We start from the raw sequence: 22,575 nt of genomic DNA, 5'->3' as shown, positions 1-22,575 counted from the left end.
CTATTGTTTTTAGAGAGGAAGGGAGGGGAGAGAGAAATAGAGACATCAATGATGAGAGAGAACCATTGGTAGGCTATTCCTGTATGTAACCCACTGAAGATTGAGCTTGCAACTAAGCATGAGCTCTAATCAGGAATTAAACTGTGAGCTCCTGGTTCATAGGTTGACACTCAACCAATGAGCCACTTCGGCCGGACTCCATGTTTGTTCTAATATAAAAATAAATTACATGCCATCAAGTAAAATTGGTTCAGTAGGAAGTGGTACCATGTTTATCCTTGGGTTGTTTTCCTCTGACAAGGCACAGTGTGGTATTGTCCCAGAATTTAAGAAACATGGCACAGCAGTTGCCTAGGCGATAGATGATATAAGATAGAGGTTTACTGGTCTGGAATTGACTTTGGTTGCAGATGTTTTGCTTTAGTTAATATTAATATTATTTAATCTTTTTATGAATGTAGAAAAATTATGAAAAAAATTACTGCGAATTGTTTTTTTATAATATGGGAAAAGTAATTTGGGATTAGCAAAGTGTGGATGATAATCTAAAATTTAATTTTTCATACACTCTCGTGCATGAACTGAACTGCTCTAAGTTTAGGGGACTGGTATTTTGTATCTTTAATCACTAATTTAAAATTTAAAAAGTAATTGATTAATTTTTATTTTTATTTTATTTTAGGCAAGACACCACAGAGACCTTCAACAGCAAATTTACCACTTTCTACCTCTGTTAAAAGAGGTTCCAATCGTAATTCCTCCTATCCTCCACCAAGAAGTGCCCCGGCTCAATTATTATCTAGAGCTGCCTCTGAAATTTCAGAAATTGAACACATTGATATTACTGACCACAATGAGCCTTTTTCAGACAACACTGCTGATCAACAAACCTTTGACAGTCTGGAAAAGGAATTGAATATGCTGAGAAGTCTTGCAGGTACTGCTATTCCCCCCCCCTCCCCCCCTGTAGACAAAGTTAACTCTGCCCTCTGCCTGATTCTTCACATCCTGCTCCAAGAAAACAAACAAAATGTCTTTTCATTTACCTCTTTTAACCATCCAAGTTCTGTGTCTATTTTCTTGAATATCACTTGAGGTCACTCTGCAAATGTTATGTGTGGATAGCCACACAAGAGATAGTCCTCCTTAGGTCACATGAACATAGCTCCATTGTATTGTGTAAGAATCTTCATGTGGACAGAAAAAAAAAAAAAAAAGTGTTCTTCTTTCTGCAAACCCACTGATGGCTTATCTCTGTAGCTGTATGAAAGCTGCTGTCCAATATTCCTGTTGGAGAATTAAGCCATTAGATGTTTTAAAGCAGTATTTTTTTAAAAAATAAATTTTATTGACTTTTTACAGAGAGGAAGGGAGAGGGATAGAGAGTTAGAAACATCAATGAGAGAGAGACATCGATCAGTTGCCTCCTGCACACCCCAAATGGGGATGAGCCCGCAACCAAGGTTCATGCCCTTGACCAGAATTGAACCCAGGACCTTTCAGTCCGCAGGCCAACGCTCCCAACGCTCTATCCACTGAGCCAAACTGGTTTCGGCTAAAGCAGTATTTCTTAAGCTTCACCTTATCCAGGGAGCCTCCGGGGATCTTGTTAAAATGCAGTCTGTGTCTCTGTATTATCTTGGGCCAAGATTCTGCACGTCTAACAAGTACTCAGTTGAGACCAATGCTAGTAGTTGGCCGACCAGTAGGAGGAAAATTATGTCTGTGCATTTTTGTTCCTAAACCTCCATGGATGGAGAACAGTAAATCATAGGCATATTCTTGAATTTACAAAGGTCTGGTTCAGTAACAAAACATCAGGAGAGGAAATCTTAATATTTGTCAGAAAGTTGTTCACTCAGTTTGATAGAAGTCAGCTGCAAATCTCAGAGGCAGGCCAGAAACTTGCAGGGGCCTGTGCATTCCACCCACAGCTCCTCCCCTGGCTGTTTTAGTGATATTTACCTTTGAATAATGACTTTGGTGTTTTCCTAAAAAAGGATACATATTGGTTTTGAAAAATTCAAGCAATACAAAAGAAACACAAAAGAAAGCCAAAATCCCCTCCCCCCCAAATTTACTATCCTGAAAACAACTATTACTAATATTTAATCAGCGTCATTTTAAACTTCTCTGCTTATATCATAAGTCTACATATAAGAACTTATAGTTAGGAGGATAATAGGTTATAGGAAAGATGATAATTTTATAAAAATAGATTTATGTTCTACATAATAGTTTTTAAAGTTATACATTTATTTACCCAATTTAATAAAAGTAATTGAACTGAAACTAAAGGAAATTGTACATTTCAAATAAGTTTTTTTAGTCACAAAAATGTTAAGTTGAACTACATCAAATTGCCTTTTGTAATAAAAAACAAACAAATGGTGGAATATTGGCAATTTTATATGGTCCAACCAGTAATTTTAAAAATTAAGGGAAAAGGTAAAAATAAACAGTAAGCAATTGGGACCATTTTTTCTTTATGATTTATTTTCTACAGTAATAAAATACAATAACTCATTTATTTCTTATTTTTAACCACATGTAATTATAGATAGCATTGACTACATCTCTGTTATAGTGATATTATAATTTTTTATTTATTTTTGAAGGTATCCTTTTATTTCTTCTTTCTTAGTGAAAATTCTTATGGATTAAGTGATCAGTACCAGCATTTTTGCTATGACTTTCCAATTTTGTGCCTTTTTTCCCCTCATCTGAGGAAATGTTAAGTGATTTTGGAGAAAGAGGAAGAAGGAGAGAGAGAGAAAGAGAGAGAGATATGATTGGCTGCCTCCTATGCATGCCCCGTCCAGGGATTGAACCTGGAATTTAGGTATGTGCCCTGACCTGGAATTGAACCTTCAGCCTGTTTGGTGTACGTACGGGATGATACTCGAATCAACTGAGCCACCCAGCCAGAGCATGGGCCTTTTATTTTGATTCTTCTCTGGAAAGTTTTATTGTGGCTTTCATGAGAATGTCTGTGCTTTAACTTTATGATTAATTAGCAAGTTAGCTATATGAAATTAGTGTATCACATTTTTTCCCCTTGCACTTAGACATTTCTCTAGTCTGCTGTCTCTGAATATGTGCTAGTTCCTCCCTTAGCAGTTTTCCTTTAAATTTAGTTTGCTTGAATGTGATTGTCAAGAAGATTTTCCCCTAAGTAGGGCTCATGGTGCTCAATTTCTTGAGTTCTTTCATGCTTCAGAATGCCTGCTACCTTTATATTTGAATGGCAAATTGGCTGAGGGTAATTTCCCTGGATCCCTTTTATCTTAAACCTTGTACCTACTGACTCACCATTTTCTGGGCCTGAGTTCCCCTCTGAAGTAGTTTGAGGTCACCTTGATTCTTTACTTCACCCTCTCTCTTCTTTTCTCACTGGATATTTGAAAAAAAAATTCAAATATCTTTGAAATTCAGTAACTGAATGAGGATTGTTTCAGTTTTAATAATCCAGCCTTTCTTAAAATAGACGGTTCTCTTTCTGTCTGCAAAATAAGTTCCTCTTTATTTTCAGAGAAATTTTCTGCTATTGTATATTTAAATTGCTTTTCTGTTCCATTTGGTTTTCTCCTGCTGAGAAACCTATTTTGTTTATGTTGGATCCTCTTTGTACAATGCATTTACTTATATTTTCTTCACCTATTTAATCCATTTTTTTTTTACTTTATTTTGAATTTACTGTGATTCTCTCAAGAGTTACTTCTATGTCAGAGTTACAATTTTTAGTGGGCTATAGTCTATTCCTTATTGATCAACTTAATAAATTAGCTCTCTAAAGGAATTGCTTTGACTTGCTTTAGCAATTTTTTTTACATTGGTATAATTCCAAACTTAAAGGAAACTTGCAATAATGCAAAATCATACAAGGAACTTCTGTATTTATGATATTTTATCCAGGCCACCACTTGTTTGTCTTTTCCCTCATTGCAAGCGCGCGCGCGCGCGCACACACACACACACACACACACACACACACACACCTCTTTTTCCCCCCTGAACAATTTAAGAGGAAGTTACAATACCATGATCCTTTTATTAAAAAAAAAATTGGGGTGCATTTCCCATGAATAGGACATTCTCATACACAGCCATAGTAAAATGATAAAGATTAGGAAATTTAACATTGATGTAATATTAGTCTCTAATACATAGTGCATATCTAATTTTTAAAAATTGTCCTGATGTTCTTAGCTTATTTTTTCCTGGTACAAAATTTAATCCAGAATCAGATCAACATTTAATTTTTTCCTTTTTCTTTTATCTAACGTGTTTAATCTTTGATACTAATTTTGCTCTTTTAAAAAATATTGTTTTTGCCCAGCTGGTATTGCTCAATGGTTGAAAGTCAACCCATGAACCAAGAAGTCCCAGGTTAGATTTCTGGTCAGGGTACATGCCCAGGTTTTGGGCTCAATTCCCAGTAGGGGGCATGCAAGAGGGCAGCCTATTAATGTTTCTCTCTTGTGGATGTTTCTTTTCTGTCTTTCTATCCCTCTCCCTTTCTCTTGCTCTCAAATCAATAAAAACATATTTTTTTTTAAATGGTGTTATTATTTTGTGTAGCCAAAAGACATGGGGATTTTCTTATGGTCTTGATCTGTTTTCTACCACATATGTCTTTTATTTAATAATTCTTTGTGTGCTATGGATTTTTGGATTCAGGTTTGTTTGTTTGCATAGCTAGTTGCTATCATTTCTTTGTATCTTACTTGCTCATACTTATTGTGGATGGCTTTGCTCATATCCTCTGTCTTTTCTGATATAATGAAAATGTGTTTTTCTTGAAGTGCTTTATACCTGCACTGAGATCTGTCAGTCTTCTCTTTGGGGATATACTTGTGGGTTGACTATTGCACTCTTCTGTGTCCTGCTAGCTCAATGTCCCAGAGAGGATAGACAAAGGGCTGGGGATCTCAGCCTCCTTTGTTGGAGGATCTGGGTTCTCTTATCTTTTTAAAAAACTTTATTAAATGGCAAATTTGATTGAACCTGGTTTCAAGTGTGTTCTGTCCCCATGGGGACACCTGTACATTTACAATTTATTTGCCTCTGCTTGTCAGTACTTTAGATATTCTCACGTCCCTATTATTAGCATACTAGAGGCCCAGCGCACAAAATTCTTGCATGGGTACAGCCCCTAGGGCCATCTTCCCCAGCTGCCCAGAGCCAACCCTGCCCCCTGCTGCCACCCACCCCAGTTCCCTGTTCTGCATCAGGCGAGCGGAGACTGATGGCTGGGAAAAGGCACCAAGAGGTCGGCCATTTCTGCCCGCCTACAGGCCCCATCCCCACCATGGGTTGCCCTCTGTGTGGGAGGTGACTGGTGAAGTGGGACCTTGGCCTGGCAACACCTGCATCCTCTGCCACCAATCCCAGGTTCCCTGCTCACCATCTGGTGATTGGAGCCTGCTGGCCAGGGAATGGGACCAGCAGTATAGCTCATAAGTAACTGGTCGAGGTCATTCTAGTCGTTTTGCTGTAAGGGTCAATTTGTATATTACCCTTTTATTAGATAAGTTAGAGGCCTGGTACATGGGTGGGGGCTGTCCGGCTTGCCCAGATGGGGGCCTCAGATTAGGGTCAGGGTCCCAGCTGGGAGTGGGGCTGGCCAGGGCGAGGGGCAGAAGTCATTCTGGTCTCTGGTCTTTCTGATTGTTTCAGTCGCTGGACTTTTATTATATAGGATTGGGTGGGAAGGATGTTGGGGTGAACATCGGTAAGACTCAGCTACATCTCAATTGATCTTCTGTTTATGTCTCTGCTTGCCCCTTGTCAAAATTTCTTATGTGGACTTGTAGCCCTTTCTTTGTATGGTTCCTCTTACAGTTTTTTAAAATATGTTTTTTTATTGATTTTAGAGAAAGAGATGGAACATCAGTGAGAGAGAAACATTGACCAGCTGTCTCCGGCATGCTCCTTTCTCGGGATCTAGCTCCAAACCCCGGCATGTGCAATGACCAGGAATGGAACCTGGGACCTCCTGGTTTATGGTTCTAGGTTGAACCATTGAGCAACACCAGCCGGGCTGTTATGATTTCATTTTTATTTTTCTCCTCTTTCTATAAATTTTCTTCTAAGTTGAGGAAGGAGAGTTTATGATTCATCTTTACCCATCTGCCCTTCATTTGCTTTACTCTAAATTGCTAAAAGTCAAATGCAAACCTCCTGGAGGGTAACACACTACTGAAGGTGAATTGTAATATGAAGCATGGCCTGACCTGGGTCTAAATGGATACATTTTTAATCATAAAATAAAGGGTTTCTTATTTTGATAGATTGAAAAGTTACATTATTTATAAATGAAATACAGTGCTTATAAGCAATGGTCATATTGTATGTGTGTTTCTAACCAATGAGCTTTTGATTTGCCCTTTATCGCTCTCATTCTTACATGCTTCACTTTTCCATTGTGTCTCTCATCTTCTCATACACCAACACCGAGTTTTCACCAGAATAGGTAACTTTTCACATATGAAAGCAAGCCGATGTCCCAGAGGCAGGAGGCTGCCACTTACTAGAACACACACTTGACCCTGGCACAACTCTCTTTTCATTGGGAAGATTAGCTTTGGATGAGTTCACAGCTTTGAGGCACTCTCCTGGAGCTGAGGGTGCGAGAAGATGGCACATCAGCTGACTCAACCCCACAGTCAGTGAGGTGACAGATGCTGGAGTGAAATCAGGCCCTATTCTCGAAAATTCACTGATTCTGCACAAGGTTTTTGTATTCTGTTTAGCATCAACGGGCAGAAAAAATTCCACCCACATTTTGCCACTTATGATGCAATCTGGTAAAACTCTTGAGATTTGGTCTCATGCAGACACAGCTTCACAATTTGATGCTTATACAAATGTAAATGTGCTCACGTCCCTGTGAAAGCTGCGTTTTTTTGTGAGCAGCTAACCTTGACCCATTTTCTGTTAGCTCTGGGATGCATCCACTTCCGCTAAGTTCAGTGGCAAACAACTTTGCCGAGGAGCTGGGAGAAGAAAAGACAGAAAATAACTACATTAAGTAAAGTGTTTCTCCTCTGATTCAGATTGCTGCGGCTGATATTAGAGCCATTTCAGAAGCAGGCGAGGTGGGCCCAGCAGGGAATGCCTCTGTGCAGACACAGCTTCCTGCTGAGTCAGGAGAAAAGGGGCAGCAAAGCCAGGTGGTTGAAAGCCTCCAGCCTCTGGGTCATGGGGGACCAGAGGGGAAGCTGGTTCTGAGACAAAACACTCCCTTACGGCTTTGTGACATGGGGCAAATTATTTTCTTAATCTCACTTTGCATCAGTTTCTATGTTTGAAAGCTGGGTATAGTAGTAAGCCCAATCATAAAATTGTTGTGATTGAATTTGAATTCAAATGTGTATTAAATATTATATTTACAAAAATGTATTTCTATCTACAATAAGGAGTTTGGATGTCATTCTAAGAGTCCTGCCAAGCTACTGGGGGTTTGAAGTAAGGACACACACACACACACACACACACACACACAGGCACAAACACACACACACACACACACAAACACACACACACTCACACACACACACACACACACACACACACACACACACACGTACGCACGCATGCATGCATGCACACACTAACTCAGCATTGCCTAGCACATAGTAAGTCCTGGAAAAAAATGTTAAATTGTATAAGGAACCAGTGGGTGGTGCTTTCTACATACAGTAAGGTAAGGTACTCTTGGTAAGTCTAAATTCCAGGGAAAAATATCTAAAAGCTATTTCTATTCTACAATGATGTTTTCTTCTAGGCTGCCTTGAGGATTATAGTTAGAAGTAGTCCATGCCTTATTATCATTCTCCCCACACATATTTTTGTAAATAATATTACAGTAATTTTCTTAATAAGTCCAACATATCAGTATAACTTGCTTATTAAGGCCCCTCGGCAGGTTTCAGATGTTAGGGCCTAAAGAAATTTGGAAAGTATCAGAAAAGATGCATTATGAGAAAGTAGCAGTAATGAAGTACTTTCAGGCATGTCCTTTTCAATAGTTAAAAATGATTTGTTTGCTTCAAACTCATTCTGACTTGCAGTTTAACAGACTCGGTGGTCCTTCAATTCCCAAGGCAGTCGTTTCTTTGTGTGAGTTTATAAATAGTTAACCGAACCAAGCAATTAAAGAGAGGAAAGCACCTTCTTTTCAACAAAAAAGACTAACCACCCACCTGATATTATCAGATGTGGCTACCTGTCTGGGATGTAAAATAGTGAGTCAGTGGCTTCCTCTTTACTTGGAGCCTCTGTTCATTGGTTGACCACCAACCACAATAGTAACTTGTAGAAGGCCTACTCAAGGTTTATAGTTAGCAAATTCACTAGATAAGACAGCCAGGCAATGATGGGCTTGGAATGCTCCATGTAAGTGAACATATTACAAATGTTCTGATAAAAGGAATAGAAACCCATTCAATGAGTAATAATATCCATCATTTGTTTTTATATGTAATACTAAGGGCCCCTTGCAGGAAGATTCCTTCAAGAATAGGGCTTCCCTCCTGCCACCACCACCTCTCCTGTGTGCACGCCCCTGCACTTTTCCTTCCGCCTCTGCCCCCCAACCTCCACCCAATGTTTTTCCTCCCACTGCCACCGTCCCACCAACCCTTCACACTTTCCCTCCTGCAGTTGCACCCCGCCCCCCTGTGCTTTTCCTCCTGCCACCTCTGCCCTGTGCTTTCCATTCTGCTGCTGCCCCACACTTTTCCTGCCTCCCTTTGCAGCTGCCCGCCTATCCCACCTATCCCACCCCACCCATGCTTTCCCCTCCTGTAGCCACCTGGCTTTCCGCTTTCCCTCCCTCTTCCTTCTATTCTATCTTCAGTCTTCACTACTCCCTCCCTCAGCATATGCAAATCAACCGTCATCATTGTTGGGTTAATTTGCATACTTGCTGTGATTGGCTGTGGGCATAGCAAAGGTATGCTCAATTAGCATTTTTTAATTTCATTAGTGTAGATTGCTTCATTTGCTCTTCATAGCTACTCTGAGATTGGACAAGTGCTAATTTTGATTTCCCCTTTGTGGGTACTGGTGCTGGGCAAGGTAACTAACTGCCTTGGTCTCCCCTTTGTACACAAGCGCCCAGGCACAAAGCCAGGCAGGTCTGTCCTGCATTCCTTTGTCCTACCACTATATCAGAATGCCACTCAAATAATTTTAAATTCTTACTTCAAATCAACATTGTGACCACTAGCGTGGGAAAGGGTGTGGGCAGAATGAAGGTAAAGGGAAGAAGGTTTGGGGGGATAAACAAGGCGAGATCTAGTGGCAGAGCAGAAGGGAAATGGAGGGACAGGAGAGCAGGAGGCCAAGGCGCTGGGGAGGGGCTCACAGGGTGCAGAGCGAGTGTCCTGGTTGTCACATCCTCCTGAACACTGGCCGTTTGTAGCTAGGCTGCACAGTTCTTTAGAAATGCTTACTGTTTTTGGTTCCTCATGTAAATAGCCTATCTCTACGTGTTTCCATTCTTTGAAGTTTTTAACTTTTTAATGTTTTTAAACTTTTAATGTTTCTTTGGTCCTTCCTTTCTTATTTCCTTTATTTCTTTTACTCATATTTGATTATTTTTTTGTGTGGAGTAATATATGAATATGTTTTAAATTACATGAGTTTTAGAAATGCACCCTAGAAGTTTATATATTTAGCCAATGTTTTTGTCTAATTAAAAAAAATAAATTTAATCTTTTTCCATCACTGTTTATCTTCCCTGTTCTTCCAACTTCACTCCCTGCCCTCCTCTCCATGTTATTGCATTTCCGAGATTTTCCAGTCAGCTGACCTGACAGTTTTAAAGTAAAATTTTCAATATAAATATCAATCCGGTTTTCCTCGCTCTCTATTAAAAAGTCAGGAGACTTGGGTTTTTGAACAATTGACTAGGTTTAACACAAAATAACTTACAACAGGACTTTATATGCAGTTTTATATTTTCTTTTTGTCGTGAAAAATCAAGTGATGTAACCTTTGCACCATAATAAGATGTTCTGAAATATAATTCTGAGAATTAATAATTATACCCAAAACAGGCCCATTTTATTTGTACAATTTAAATTAGTTCTGTGTTCATTTAATTAAAACTCAAATACATGACAGAGGTTGAATACCTTTCTGGTGGTATTCTTCAGTTCTAAGCATCATTATTGAGTTTTGGTATCATAATCCTACTAATTCCAAATCCTGAATGGACTATTTCCCCACAGGTAACATTGCCTATCATTGGAACATATAAAGGGGCCTGGCATACCCATATTTTTTTAACTAGTGGAAAATTGGGAGAAAAGATAGTGGCCTAAAGTTAGAAAATTAGATTGTGGGACATAAAGTGTTTTAGGATATAGGTGAGCTAAAAGAGCTCAGATCTAGTGCTAGTTCTTCGACCATGTGTCTGTGAGAATTTCAAGAAGTTGCCAATCCTCCGTGGGCCCTTAATTTCCTAGTTTCCAGCAAGTGGAGATGAGACAAAAATTTAGCTGAGAAATCTTTTCTTTTTCTTCAAATTAATCTTAATTAATCCAAATTATTCAAATGTAAGTAAGAGCAAGGAAAACCCTCCTGATTGCTTTAGCAGTAGCTTCATCCTTAACTCTACTGGATTTCTCCATGTATCATAATATAAAAGTCAGTGGGATAAATTATTTTTTAGGACACTTCCAGTTATTCATGTATTGAGGTCTGTCTTACAGAAGAAATGATCTAAGTAACTTCAAATTAATACTAATGAGCAAAAAAGAAAGAAAAAATCTCTTCAGTCAAGTATATGAAACATTGTGGTTTTGATTCCTGGTTGTTTTTCCAGAGCAGGATACAAGGGTGATTACTTTCCTAGGTCCTTGTCCAGATGGATTCAAAGAATGAAACAATGGATAAAAGGTGGTATATGAAAAGGGTGGAATTTTGTTGGAAGCAAGCACAGACTCCCACGGAGGGAGAAGGTTCAAAGGGGGTAACCCACTCAGCTCTTTTTTCTAAGGTTTATAAAAGCTGCAGGTCTTGGTCTCTTGATATTCCCTTCTCGTTGGCATTTCTCCATCCTCTGTGAAAGTTTGTTTTCTCCTTCTCCCCATACCCTGTGGCTTTTCCCTAGCCTCTGTGGCTGGATATCTTCCTTTCCCCTTATCTTGTGGCACCATTTTCTCTCTCTCTCTGTGAATGTATGCCTTTTGGCAGCTCCAAGCCTATGCCTTCCTCTCTCTTTATTTCTAAATCTCCCTAAACCTGCTTATTTTATCCCGAAGACTCCTTTCAGTTTGGTGTTTGGTCATTCTGATCAGGAGGGTGTTTATTTGGCACTGTCCTCAAAATGATGGGAAGAGGAGCACCCAGGAATTTTAACAATTTTAAAACTCAGCATAACCTCATGTACAAGTTCAATGACTCTTAGAATTGTATCAATGATGAAGAAAAGGCATTATGGCCTTTATAATATAGTGATCATTTCTTTTTATTCTTGACTTCTTGGTAGTTTATATAAAGATATGTTTGCTTATATTTTTGCTCACATAACTTGCACTATTTTTTCTAACCTAAGCTGAACCATAGGCCCCTTTACAGAAAAGGGGAAGATTTAAGACTTCTCTCTTTTCACATACAAATGATTTTTTTTCTACCCAAACAAAGCCTGGAAGCAAAAACAACAACAACAAAAAAACCCAAACAACAACAACAACAACAACAAAAACACTAAAGGGCAACTTTGCCAAGACTAACATTTGCCTCCCACTGTATGGAGGTAAAGTTTTAATTTCTTAGAAGACAAAAAGGGATAATAAAGTGTTTAACATTCAGACATGTTGAGGAGTTGACAATATTCTAGCTTTAAGAGGATCACTTGGTTTTCTTTATAATTTTAGGAATTCTCAGGACAATGGACACTTTTCTTAGGTATAATGTAGATTGAAAAATGAATGTGGCTGTTTGCAATAAGTCAGAGAGAGACAAATGCTATGTAATATCACTTACATGTGGGATCTAAAACAGCCTGACTCACAGAAACAGACAAGAATGGTGGTTGCCAGGGGCTTTGGGGTGGGAAAAACTGGGACATATTGATCAAAAAGTACAAAATGAGGAAGTTCTGAATATCTGACATACAGGTGGGGTAATAATTACTATTACTGTATTACACATTTGAAAGTTGCTAAGAGAGTAGATCTTAAATGTTCTCACCACAAAAAAGAAATGGCATTTATATGGTGTGATTGAGGTCTTAGCTGACACTATGGTGGTTGTGATTTCACAATATAGGTTTCAAATCAACACATTGGGCACCTTAAATAATCTTTCATGTCAAATATATCTCAATTAAGCTAAAAAAAAATAAGACTGGGGAATTTGCTAAACAAAAAACCAATATGGTTAAAGTGACTTGATACCAGGCCCTAGTCTGGAATCTCAAAATAAATTTACCTCATTCTCTGACCATCCTACAAACATTAGAAACTTTAGAGATGATGCAAAATTTATGATCCTCTCTCTACTACTTCTAGTTTACTCTGGACAAAATGTCAGAGCCATATGTTGTGCATTTGTTTCTTGGCCTTATGTGCTGACAATTCATGAACTAAAATATTTCAGATCTTTCAGACAAACATTGCAGCCAAACCTCGGAAGAGTCACCCGCCTTCAGCGATGATCCGCTGAACTTAAGTCTGGCAACCCTGGATTCCTTTCAGACCTCACATCCCAGAGGCCTCTGTGGAATTAAGGACCTGAGGTAGGTTACATGTAAACATAATGCATAGTGACAATTTGGACAAGCCCCAACTAATTCTCTTCGCTATATGAAGAAAGATTGTCCCCATGTGTGTAGTACTTTATGTGGCTATTCGTGTAAAATGGTTGTGTCCTTTGCCGACCTATTATAGGGATTCAGTAAAAGGTTTGTGAAGGTGTTACTTTATTATGAAATATGACAATTACTTATGATACCAGTAGCCCTGTGTATGAATCCATGCGTCAATAGGTCGCTGCTGCCCTCCTGTAACTCTCTGCCCACTGCCCCGCCCTCCTGTAGCTCCACCCTCCCAACCCCCCACCCCCCAGCTTGCTGCCCTGCCTCATCCGGTAGCTTTCTGCCACCAGCTTGTAGTTTGCTGTTCCACCCTCCTGCAGATCTGGTCATTATGCAGTTGGTCTGTATGTCCTGAGGCTAATTAGCATATTCTTCTCTTATTATATAAGATATAAGCATATAATTCTCTGCTATAAAACATGCCAGAAAACTTTAAAAAATGGAATTCAATAATAACCCAGCATTTCTTTTTAAATTGAAAGTTGCCTTACTTTCATGAATTAACCTAATAATTATAATTTTAAATAAATTTTAATACTTTGCATTAGTAGAATCTTACTCAATGTGAATAAAGTATTCAGAATACAATATTAAGAGGTTTCTTTCTTGAAATCAAGTCCATGCTGTCGATGATAGTATAATTCAGTTTATCATTTCACTCTTTCCTCACATAGGTAAGAGCTTTTAGGAATGGTGACCAGTTTATAGGAAACATACTAATATACTAATAAATTCTTAAGACATGTAGTTTACTATGTCTCTCTAATATTGATGTACTGGAACTCCTTATAAAAGGAGGAGGGCTTTTCTTAGGTTCATGATAAATATAAATAAAAGTCCCCTGTATTGTAAATTTCTTTGATTGGTTTGAAGTCTAATATCACAGTAAAAGGAAAGCAAGAATGTTGCTCTCTTTTTCTGAAGGAGGAGATAAGTTAGCTGTGGTTTTTGGGTTTTTGCATTTCTAACACTAAAAGTTTATTTTTAAAAGGGGTAAATCTAAAGTTTCTGTACCACCCATCTCCAGAGTAATTAAAAACAAAATAAACCTACCACTTACTGTCACCATATTTCATAAAGTAAAGGACAAATACTAAAACATAAGGGGAACACATTAACAGAATAAAACACTATGCTTTAAAACTAAGAATGTCATGAAAATATCATTACAGTGAAAATTTTTATTCACAGTTAGGTCTGCACTGGTTCACAGTTGAGAGTGTAGGCTCTGCTATTTTGCCAGTGTTGGACATTAAAAAAAAAAAAAATCCAAAGAACAGTTATATCCATCATGGAATGTTATGCAAGTATTTTATATTTAGTGCCATACATGGACTGACAATTGAGATAATTTAAACCAAAACATATGAGTGGTGCAGGCCCCCCACTGTTCTCCACTCTACCTCTTTTCAAACCTTGAGCCTCCAACAGAGCTTCTTCTCCACAATAAAACACAATGAAATAAAATAACTCAATAATTATTGTCATTAATTCTGGTGTTGGCATACCTTGACTGGCTATCCACATAGTCCTAATTGACTGTACACAAAAGAGTTGATTTATCCGGCAGTCTACATTCATTGGGATTCTATTAAACAGCCAATGTAATGATGAATGTCCTTAATGTTGACCCTGAGGCTCAGCAAGTTTCTGAAGTGCCTTCTGAATCATCAGTGAAAGACACAGTCAGAGACTGTAAAACCTTCACTTTGGTACCACTGTGGCTTTATTTCTTGGGAGAGGGAACATGATGAGAATATCTCATTAAAAGGAGGCTTGGTATATTGGGTATGTTGAAAATTACGGCCCCAGTCTGAGGCGGCCCCCTCACATCTGCCTGCCTCCAGCGACTTCTACGTATGTAGTATTGATCAGAAGATAAATGAAGAGTTCAAACCTGGTTCTGTATATTGTGTATTGATCTCTTAATGTATTTCCAGCTTTTCTGAAAATGATACTGAAATTCAGTCTTTCCTGACACTTTCTGAAAGCAGCATGGACGAGGAGGAAAAGGACTTCCTTGACAAGGAATATGTCATCATACTACCATGGCAGAAGAGTACCTAAAGATCATTTGTTCATTACTTGTTACTTTTTGTACCCAAAGTAATTGGAAGAAAAGTTAACAACTAATAAAAGTAACCAAGCAATTACTTCTCTGGTGCTGGAGATTTTCTTTAATGTTTCTGATATTTCAGACTACTAAAAGCTAGTAAAATGAAAAGTTTAAGGACTTTTTCTTCCAAATAATATATTGTGTTTCAAACAATAATCTATATTGCAGATCACATTAATAAAATTTGGTGAGTTTAAAATAATAACAGTTGCCTGCAGGTGTAACTCAGTGGTTGACCATCAACCTATGAACCAGGAGGTTGTGATTGATTTCTGTTAGGGCACACACCCAGGTTTTGGGCTTGATCCCCAGTGAAGGGCCTGTAGTAGGTAGCTAATCAATGATTCTTTCTCATCATTTATGTTTCTATCTCTCCCTCTCCATTCCTTTTTGAAATCAGTAAAATATATATATAAACTAGAGGCCCCATGCACAAAATTCATGCAAAAGTAGGCCTTCTTCTGGCCTCCTGCACCAGCTTTTCTCTGGCACCTGGGACCTGGGCTTCCCTGGCAGCCCGGCTTCATCCAGAAAGTCATCTGGAAGGACATCTGGGCTAATTGGCATATTACACTTTTTTTATTATAGATAACAGTTAAATCTGTGTTTATAGAACCTACCATAGACTACAACCTAATTACATTTAAAGTAATATTTAATTGTCAAATTATATTTTAAGTAGTTATGTCATCAGTAAAAGTATACACTTGACAGCCAGGTAATGCTTGACAGTATCATCAAGTGTGTCTGAAATCCATTTTTTTTTTTACTTTGATAATTATAGGTGCTTTTTTGTTTTATTCTGTTAGTGCTTTGGCATTTATAGAAGTTCTGATAGCTTCAAAGTTGCTGCTAGAAAACAAAACAAAAAAAGGGACCCCAACTAAAGTGGAAATACTATTTTGTTCTTTGTTCTAGTAAAACACAAAGAAAAGGTCCCCAAAGCATCTTATTTTAGGAGGGCCAGGGCCAGTGTGATGGTTAATTTTATATGTCAACTTGGCTAGGCCATATTTCTCAGATATTTGGTCAAACATTATTCTAGCTGTTTCTACAAAGGTATTTTTAGATGAGATTAACAATTAAAATTAAAACAGTAGTCTTTGAATAAAACAGATTAACTTCCAGTCTCATGCAATCAGTTTAAAAGCCTTAAGAGAAGAAAGGCTGATGTCCTTCAAGGAAGAGGGAATTTTGCCTTTAGATTTCCTCCAGACTCGGGTTGCAGCATCAACTCTTCCTTGAGTCTCCAGACTGCCAACCTGCCATGCAGATTTTGGATTTGCCAGACTCCATAATTGATCTTTTTCTCTGGAGAACTAATTACTACAATCTAATTACTACAATCACTTTGAAAGACTGTGATGATAGCCAATGAAAATAGCAGTTATTGGGTTGGTGGGTGTTCAACCTTTTATAGGAAGTTAGAATTCAGGTGCTCAAGAGCAGAAGACTATGTGGAGAGAGAGTTTTATGGACTTTTTTAGGATGGCTTCTCTTTAAGGTGTTTGTGGATTTATCAGAAAAATATCCCTGCAGGTTGGTTGTGCCATCATTTTGTCTTCTCTGTGATTCTGGATAGTAAACCCTTACACAAGACAGATGGTTTTTGAGTGTAAATTCATCTTTGATACTCTTTCCACGGCATCAATAAATTGTACTGACATTCACACACATCATTTACTGAAAGGATAGAAAATGACGAAGAAACCTATAGCCATTGGTGTGTCTTTAAATCTAAAAATGCCCTTTATTAAAAGTGATTAACATAAATGAACAATAAGAAATCAGCAGTTAATCCTACTATCAGAATAACATTTTTCACAAAAGAAATATCTTAACATTAAAAGTGTGACTCTCCAGTATTTTTACTATCTCCTAAGCACTTCTATCATAATCCTGTAGAGACAACAGTGAGTCACCCTGGAATCTTCATCATTTGTCTCAGAGCCCTGCTGGCATCTTGTCCCAAGGCTGCTAGCTTTCTGAATTATCTGTAGCTAAAATGGGGATTGCCTGTTCACATATGTTATTTTTCTTTTTAGCATGCTCACTCAGGTTTAGCGTCTCTTGACTCTCCCTACACTCCTTTGCTCTGAGACAACATCATCCTTATCGTTCTGATGAAGAAAATTGTTCCTCTGGATGCAATTTATAAAACCCATGTTTTTCTCAGACTGAGTGGAAGGAGATGTTTTCCTATTCTCATTAGGGAAGAGGACCACTAGTATTCTCTCTGTGTTTTTCACTCATAGCTTGAGTCATTTATGAACTAGCTCAGAAAGACATTTTGTAAGATGACATTGCCTTTTGCAACCTAAGAATTTTAAAATAAGAAATTATGCTGATAATTAGTTATCATCAGTGCATTCCTGGCCAGAATGTGAGATAAAGAGTGGACCATTGACATTGTCATTTAACTTGCAATATGGCATTGAAATGAAACATGAGAGTCCTCTGTGCAGAGCAGATCAGACCTCCTTCTGTCTTTATTTGCTTCCCATAACCACACATTTAGAAAAGATCCTTAATTCCTTTGCCATTAGTCTAATGAGGAAATAAAAACAAAATAAGATTAGAGCCTGTGCCTGAAGCAGCTGCGATGTGTTCTCTCATTTTGAAGCTCAAGTTTAAAATTGCTGTGTAAGGCATGCATCTAGTTCTGACTAGGGAATTGAGTTACAGACATCCCAGGTACATCACGGTCATGTTCCTGCTACTAGAGTTAGTAGGGTGTGCCTCTCACAACTATTAGACTAGCAATCGCATGATATTATATGCATGTTGGCAGCTAGTAGTTTGTGCTCAGATTTGCCTGGGGGTGTAATAGGCATATTAAATTCTGTAATTTTACAGTTCTAGACATACACATGGTGAAAACAAACTGACATTAAATTATATTTAACTAGGGGCCCAGTGCACAAATTCATGCATCTTGAAAGAAACTGTGGGCCATGATGCTGTGGTGGGCATGGGGGCAGGTCTCAACCCATCCTCAATACCCCCACCTGGCGCCTCCTGCCATGGCCCCCAGTCCCGTATCTGCAGGCAGTGCCACTCCTGCTGCCATTGCTCCAACATGTTGGCCCTGTTCGCACCCACTGATGGCATGGAGCAATTGGTGTCAGTGCCAGCAGCAGGTGGGAGCAGTGGCTGCTCCCCTGATTGCCCTTCAGGAGCAGTGGAAGGTGGAGAAGCCCTCAGAGGCAAGTGGGGCAGGTAGCCATCACTCCCATCCACTGACAGTGCCAGGCACCTGCAGCAGGTGCAAGCAGTGACTCCAGCACCGGCTGTGGATGCAAGTGCGGTCAGCGCTGGCAGCAGATGTGGGCGTCAGTAGCAGGTGTGAGCGCAGGGCAGGACCACGGCACAACCGAGCAAATAATTTTCAGTAACCACCAGAGGCTTGCCCTGATGACAGTGACTAATGCCCCTGCCTTGGTGTGGCACCCCCACTCAACTGCTCCACCATTCTGCTGTGGCCAATGCACGCTATGTTCCGTGCATGCCTCCTGGAGGTCAGAATATGTCATTGTGACCAGTTGTTTGGTTGTCCCACCATTTTGTCTATTTGCATATTAGGGTTTTATATAGATGATGACGATAGACAGATAGATAGATAGATAGATAGATAGATAGATGATAGATAGATGATAGATAAATCATAGATAGATAGTTTTAATCTGTTTGATATTTGTTGAAGTCCTTCACATCCAGTCCTTCACATCTGGTGTGTCACATAACACAAAGGGTACACTACCCTTAATACCACTTAATGTTGTACCTTATCTGTGTGGCAGAAAAGTGTTTTTGAACAAATGAATGTTACAAAATGATTCAGATACTTTAAAAAACACCTTGATTCATTAAAAAACAAACAAACAAACAAACAAACAACAAGAAAACAAACACACTTCTCCCTGTCCCTATGATTCAGTTGTTGGAAAGATCTTGAGCTATGTCTATCTCATCTTGGTTTTGGCTACATACTATTTCTCTAAAGTTTAAAAATATACCTGCGCAATGAAACTTTCTCTACTTTCTGTTTAAATTCTTTTGTCCTTTTCCCATTTTTATTTATTTATTTTTGTTTATTTATTTAAAAATATATTTTATTGATATTTTACAGAGAGGAAGGGAGAGAGATAGAGAGCTAGAAATGTTGATGAGAGAGAAACATCAACCAGCTGCCTCTTGCACACCCCCTACCAAGGATGTGCCTGCAACCAAGGTACATGCCCTTGACCGGAATCGAACCCGGGACCTTTCAGTCCACAGACTGATGCTCTACCACTGAGCCAAACCGGTTTCAGCCTTTTCCCATTTTTTTAAATGGTATCCTATTAATACTTTTCCCTTCATAGTACCTATAATTATTAATGTGTCTATTTCTTGAACATATGTCTCCCAATTAGACTACACATTTCAATAGAGCATTTGTTATGTTTCTTTTGTTCACTATAATTCACTTAGCCTCTTTGCATAATCCTAATTTAGACTGGGTGATGATTAGTGATCAATGAATGAATGATCAGGACCTAACTGATAAGTCCCTAACTTTTCCCAGGGGAAGGGAGCATGATGTGCTAGTATGTAGAGGAAGAAACAGAGTTGATCAGCTTATACTATTTATTAACTGGCAGATCACTAAAAAGATACTGACATTACATAGCTCAAAAGAAGGGGTGAGAATCAAAAGCAGTAATGATATGAAACATTTTAGGCACTGGAACATGCTATGCCATGTTTATCATCACTTTTTATGAATTGAGGCTACAGTCATTGAATATAGAGGCAAATTAATAGATGGGTCAGTTAGTGAATTCAGGATCAAGTTGACATAAATGATTCACAGAAATCACCGAATATAAAAAACAGAGAATGTTTTTAATGAGTAGGGTGATTAGATTGATTGATATATAACACTTAGGTTGAAAGCTAAATATCTAAATTTATTTCATTAAAATATTTCTGAAACATTGTTCACTATGTTTATAGATTTCTTCTGTTTTGAAATTCAGAGTTTTTAAGTGTTAAAATTGTACTGGTACTTTATAAACACTCTGTGCATGATATTTTCAAAGAGGAGAAAATTTAAAAACATACTATTTATACCTTCCAAAATCTGTTTTTATGGAATATTTTGTTTCAGCATAATTTTCATTTCTAGTTATTTATTGCTAGCCACATTTTCATAAAAACAATCTTTATGTCCTCAGAGTTCATCTGTGCCTGTATTTTATCCCCCACCTAAAGTCATAATTCTTTGTTAGTGACATCCTGATTGTTTGCTGGGTAAATGATTATGATGTTGCAAACAAGATTATGACTTTGGCTGGGAAATAACCAGCATGCATAGATGAACTCTAAGGAAATAAAGATGTTCCTTTTTTAATGCAAATGTCTTTCATAGTTAAGGAAAAGGAGTGGATATTCTTAATGTTCTCTGTGAAGTGACAGTTACATTTATAATGAAAATTATTGATTGATGGAGGTATCTTGTGTTTTTTTCCCCCCAAATACAGATAACATACAATAACTATACAGAAACATAGTTCTAAAAGGTCTCTCTTTTTGCTCTCATTTCTGAAAGAAGGAAGCAATAAATATGTACATAGTTATACAGAAAACAAATGCACAATTTTCTAGATACAAATGCTTAGAAAGATTTCCAAAGGGGAAATACGTACTTCACCCTTATTTTAAAATTAACTAAACCTTATATATTTAACAGAAGTTAAGTATGAAAGAGATGTTTAGAGTACAGCTTAAAATAATTTTACATTTTTTAGGTAATCATCATATTTTTATAGAAAGATCATTTTGCTTCTTCAAATATGGCACAGTTCTCAATTTTTGTACTTAAAAAATGATACCTTCAAGTGCAAGTGGGAGGTGAACAGATGGATCTTTAATTTTTCAAAGTAAACATCACATTTACTTTCTCCTCTGATCCCCTATGGCATAGCTCTGGGAGAATAGCTAGGAAGTTAGACTATTGAGTCAGTGAGAATTTGGCTTAATTCATATTGCTGGAAATACCAGTAACAAAATAACAGCAGTGGACGAGAAGTTCTGAGAGCAGGCATCTCAAAAGCTGGTATGGCAACTACATCTTACAAGATGTTATTGCCATCCTCAAGGCCACCTTGTCATCCAAGATGGCCCTAGATCTCTAGCCATCACAATCTGCGCTTGAGGTGTCAGAGTGAGGAAGTGATGGAGAGCAAGATAGGTACTTCCCAGGTGAGGGTGCTTCCTTTAAGCCAGTCTTCCTGGAAATATCACACAACTCTTCTGCTTATAGCTTTTCTGGCCAGATTTAGCCATGTCTAGATCTAAGGGAATTTGGGAATATAATGAATATATTGCTGCTCAGAATAAAATCAGAGTTCTGTGACCAGGGAAGATGTGCAGAGTGGATCTTGAAGGCAACTGACACCTCTGTCACAGGCTCTAATGCTGTCATTTCTGATCCACAGCTGCTTGGTTTCAGAATACAGTATATATATATATTTTGCAGTAAGTGTGGTTTGAGATATGTGGTAGAAGCCAACCTTTTGAAATTTAAATAAGTCAAATTTAAGAGATATTACTATAGTTAAACCACTCAATTCTAAATACACACCATGTCTCTTTTTCAGTCTGAAATACATAGTTAAGTTACACAAACAGAGACCTCATCATTATTCAGTTCCAAGTTTTCACCTTAGAACTTCTTGAAACACATTCAACATCTCTTTAAAGTTCAGTCTTTGGGCTGATGCCCAAATCCAATCTGCTTTGGCAAAGGCATTCAATGTGCTCTGTTAAAAATACTGCGATATGAAATATTTGTCTCAAATGAATGTTAAAATACTAGGGAATTTGAAACCTAGGATGTTGAAAATTTTTACAAGATTACACAGAGAAAAAATATAAAATAGTTTCTTATAGGAATGTTGAATGTTAGTTTGGTAGATTACAAATAATGTCAGAGATAAAGCCTCATGGTTATATTCCCATATAGTAGTGATCAAATATTTCATAGTCCATATATAAACTGAAACATTAATTGCCTTTAAATTGAGTTCTGGGGACTTTTAAAGTTTTGTGATTAAGGGGAGGAGTATAAAGGGGGTCTGAGTTGCTCAACAAAAGCATCTATGCTTGGATATGCTTTATATGAAGGGTTGTTTTTTTTTTGTTGTTTTGTTTTGTTTTGTTTTGTTTTGTTTTTAAGATTAAAGAAAATAATCTACCACAAAAGTTAAAGATTTGTAGCCTTGAGTCCTAGATTTCTTGGCCCCTTCTCAGTCCAGTGTTCTGGGATTTATGTCACAGAATTGCTCTATGTTATCAAGATATGTGACTGAATACACATCTCTGTGTTGTAAGGCCAGACTCCAGAGAACCATGGAAAGAAGATAGTTTCTCTTCCTCAATTCACTGAAAGTTAAGCAACAATCATCCAACTTTACTCAGCCATCTATATTGGTAACTCGCTGTTAGTTAGATGTTTTTTTCTTCACGTGCACACAGCATATGAAATACAATGACTTTATTTTAGTAAGAAGTGTAATTGTATGGAAATCCAAGAATAATAACTATGGAAGGCCTCACAGGAATTTTGAATTCCTAGACTTGA

General features: G+C 37.9%; 1 protein-coding gene across 1 annotated transcript in view; it reads left to right on the top strand.

Annotated features, from left to right (window-relative positions):
• Window positions 1-14,984, top strand: part of ZBBX (zinc finger B-box domain containing) — a 102,468-nt gene extending 87,484 nt beyond the window's left edge. Inside the window, exons 18-20 of the mRNA XM_084872647.1 lie at window positions 683-937; window positions 12,616-12,754; window positions 14,773-14,984. Of these exons, the coding sequence (XP_084728773.1) occupies window positions 683-937; window positions 12,616-12,754; window positions 14,773-14,899 (521 nt within the window). The 3' untranslated portion in view covers window positions 14,900-14,984. The remainder of the gene's footprint in view (window positions 1-682; window positions 938-12,615; window positions 12,755-14,772) is intronic.
• Window positions 14,985-22,575: the final 7,591 nt, after the last annotated feature.

Source organism: Pipistrellus hanaki (assembly GCF_964339955.1).
Source record: "Pipistrellus hanaki genome assembly, chromosome: 2".
In the NCBI taxonomy this organism is placed as follows: domain Eukaryota; kingdom Metazoa; phylum Chordata; class Mammalia; order Chiroptera; family Vespertilionidae; genus Pipistrellus; species Pipistrellus hanaki.
The sequence above is the reverse complement of the archived record's forward strand: the minus strand, read 5'-3'. Positions and strand labels throughout refer to the sequence as shown.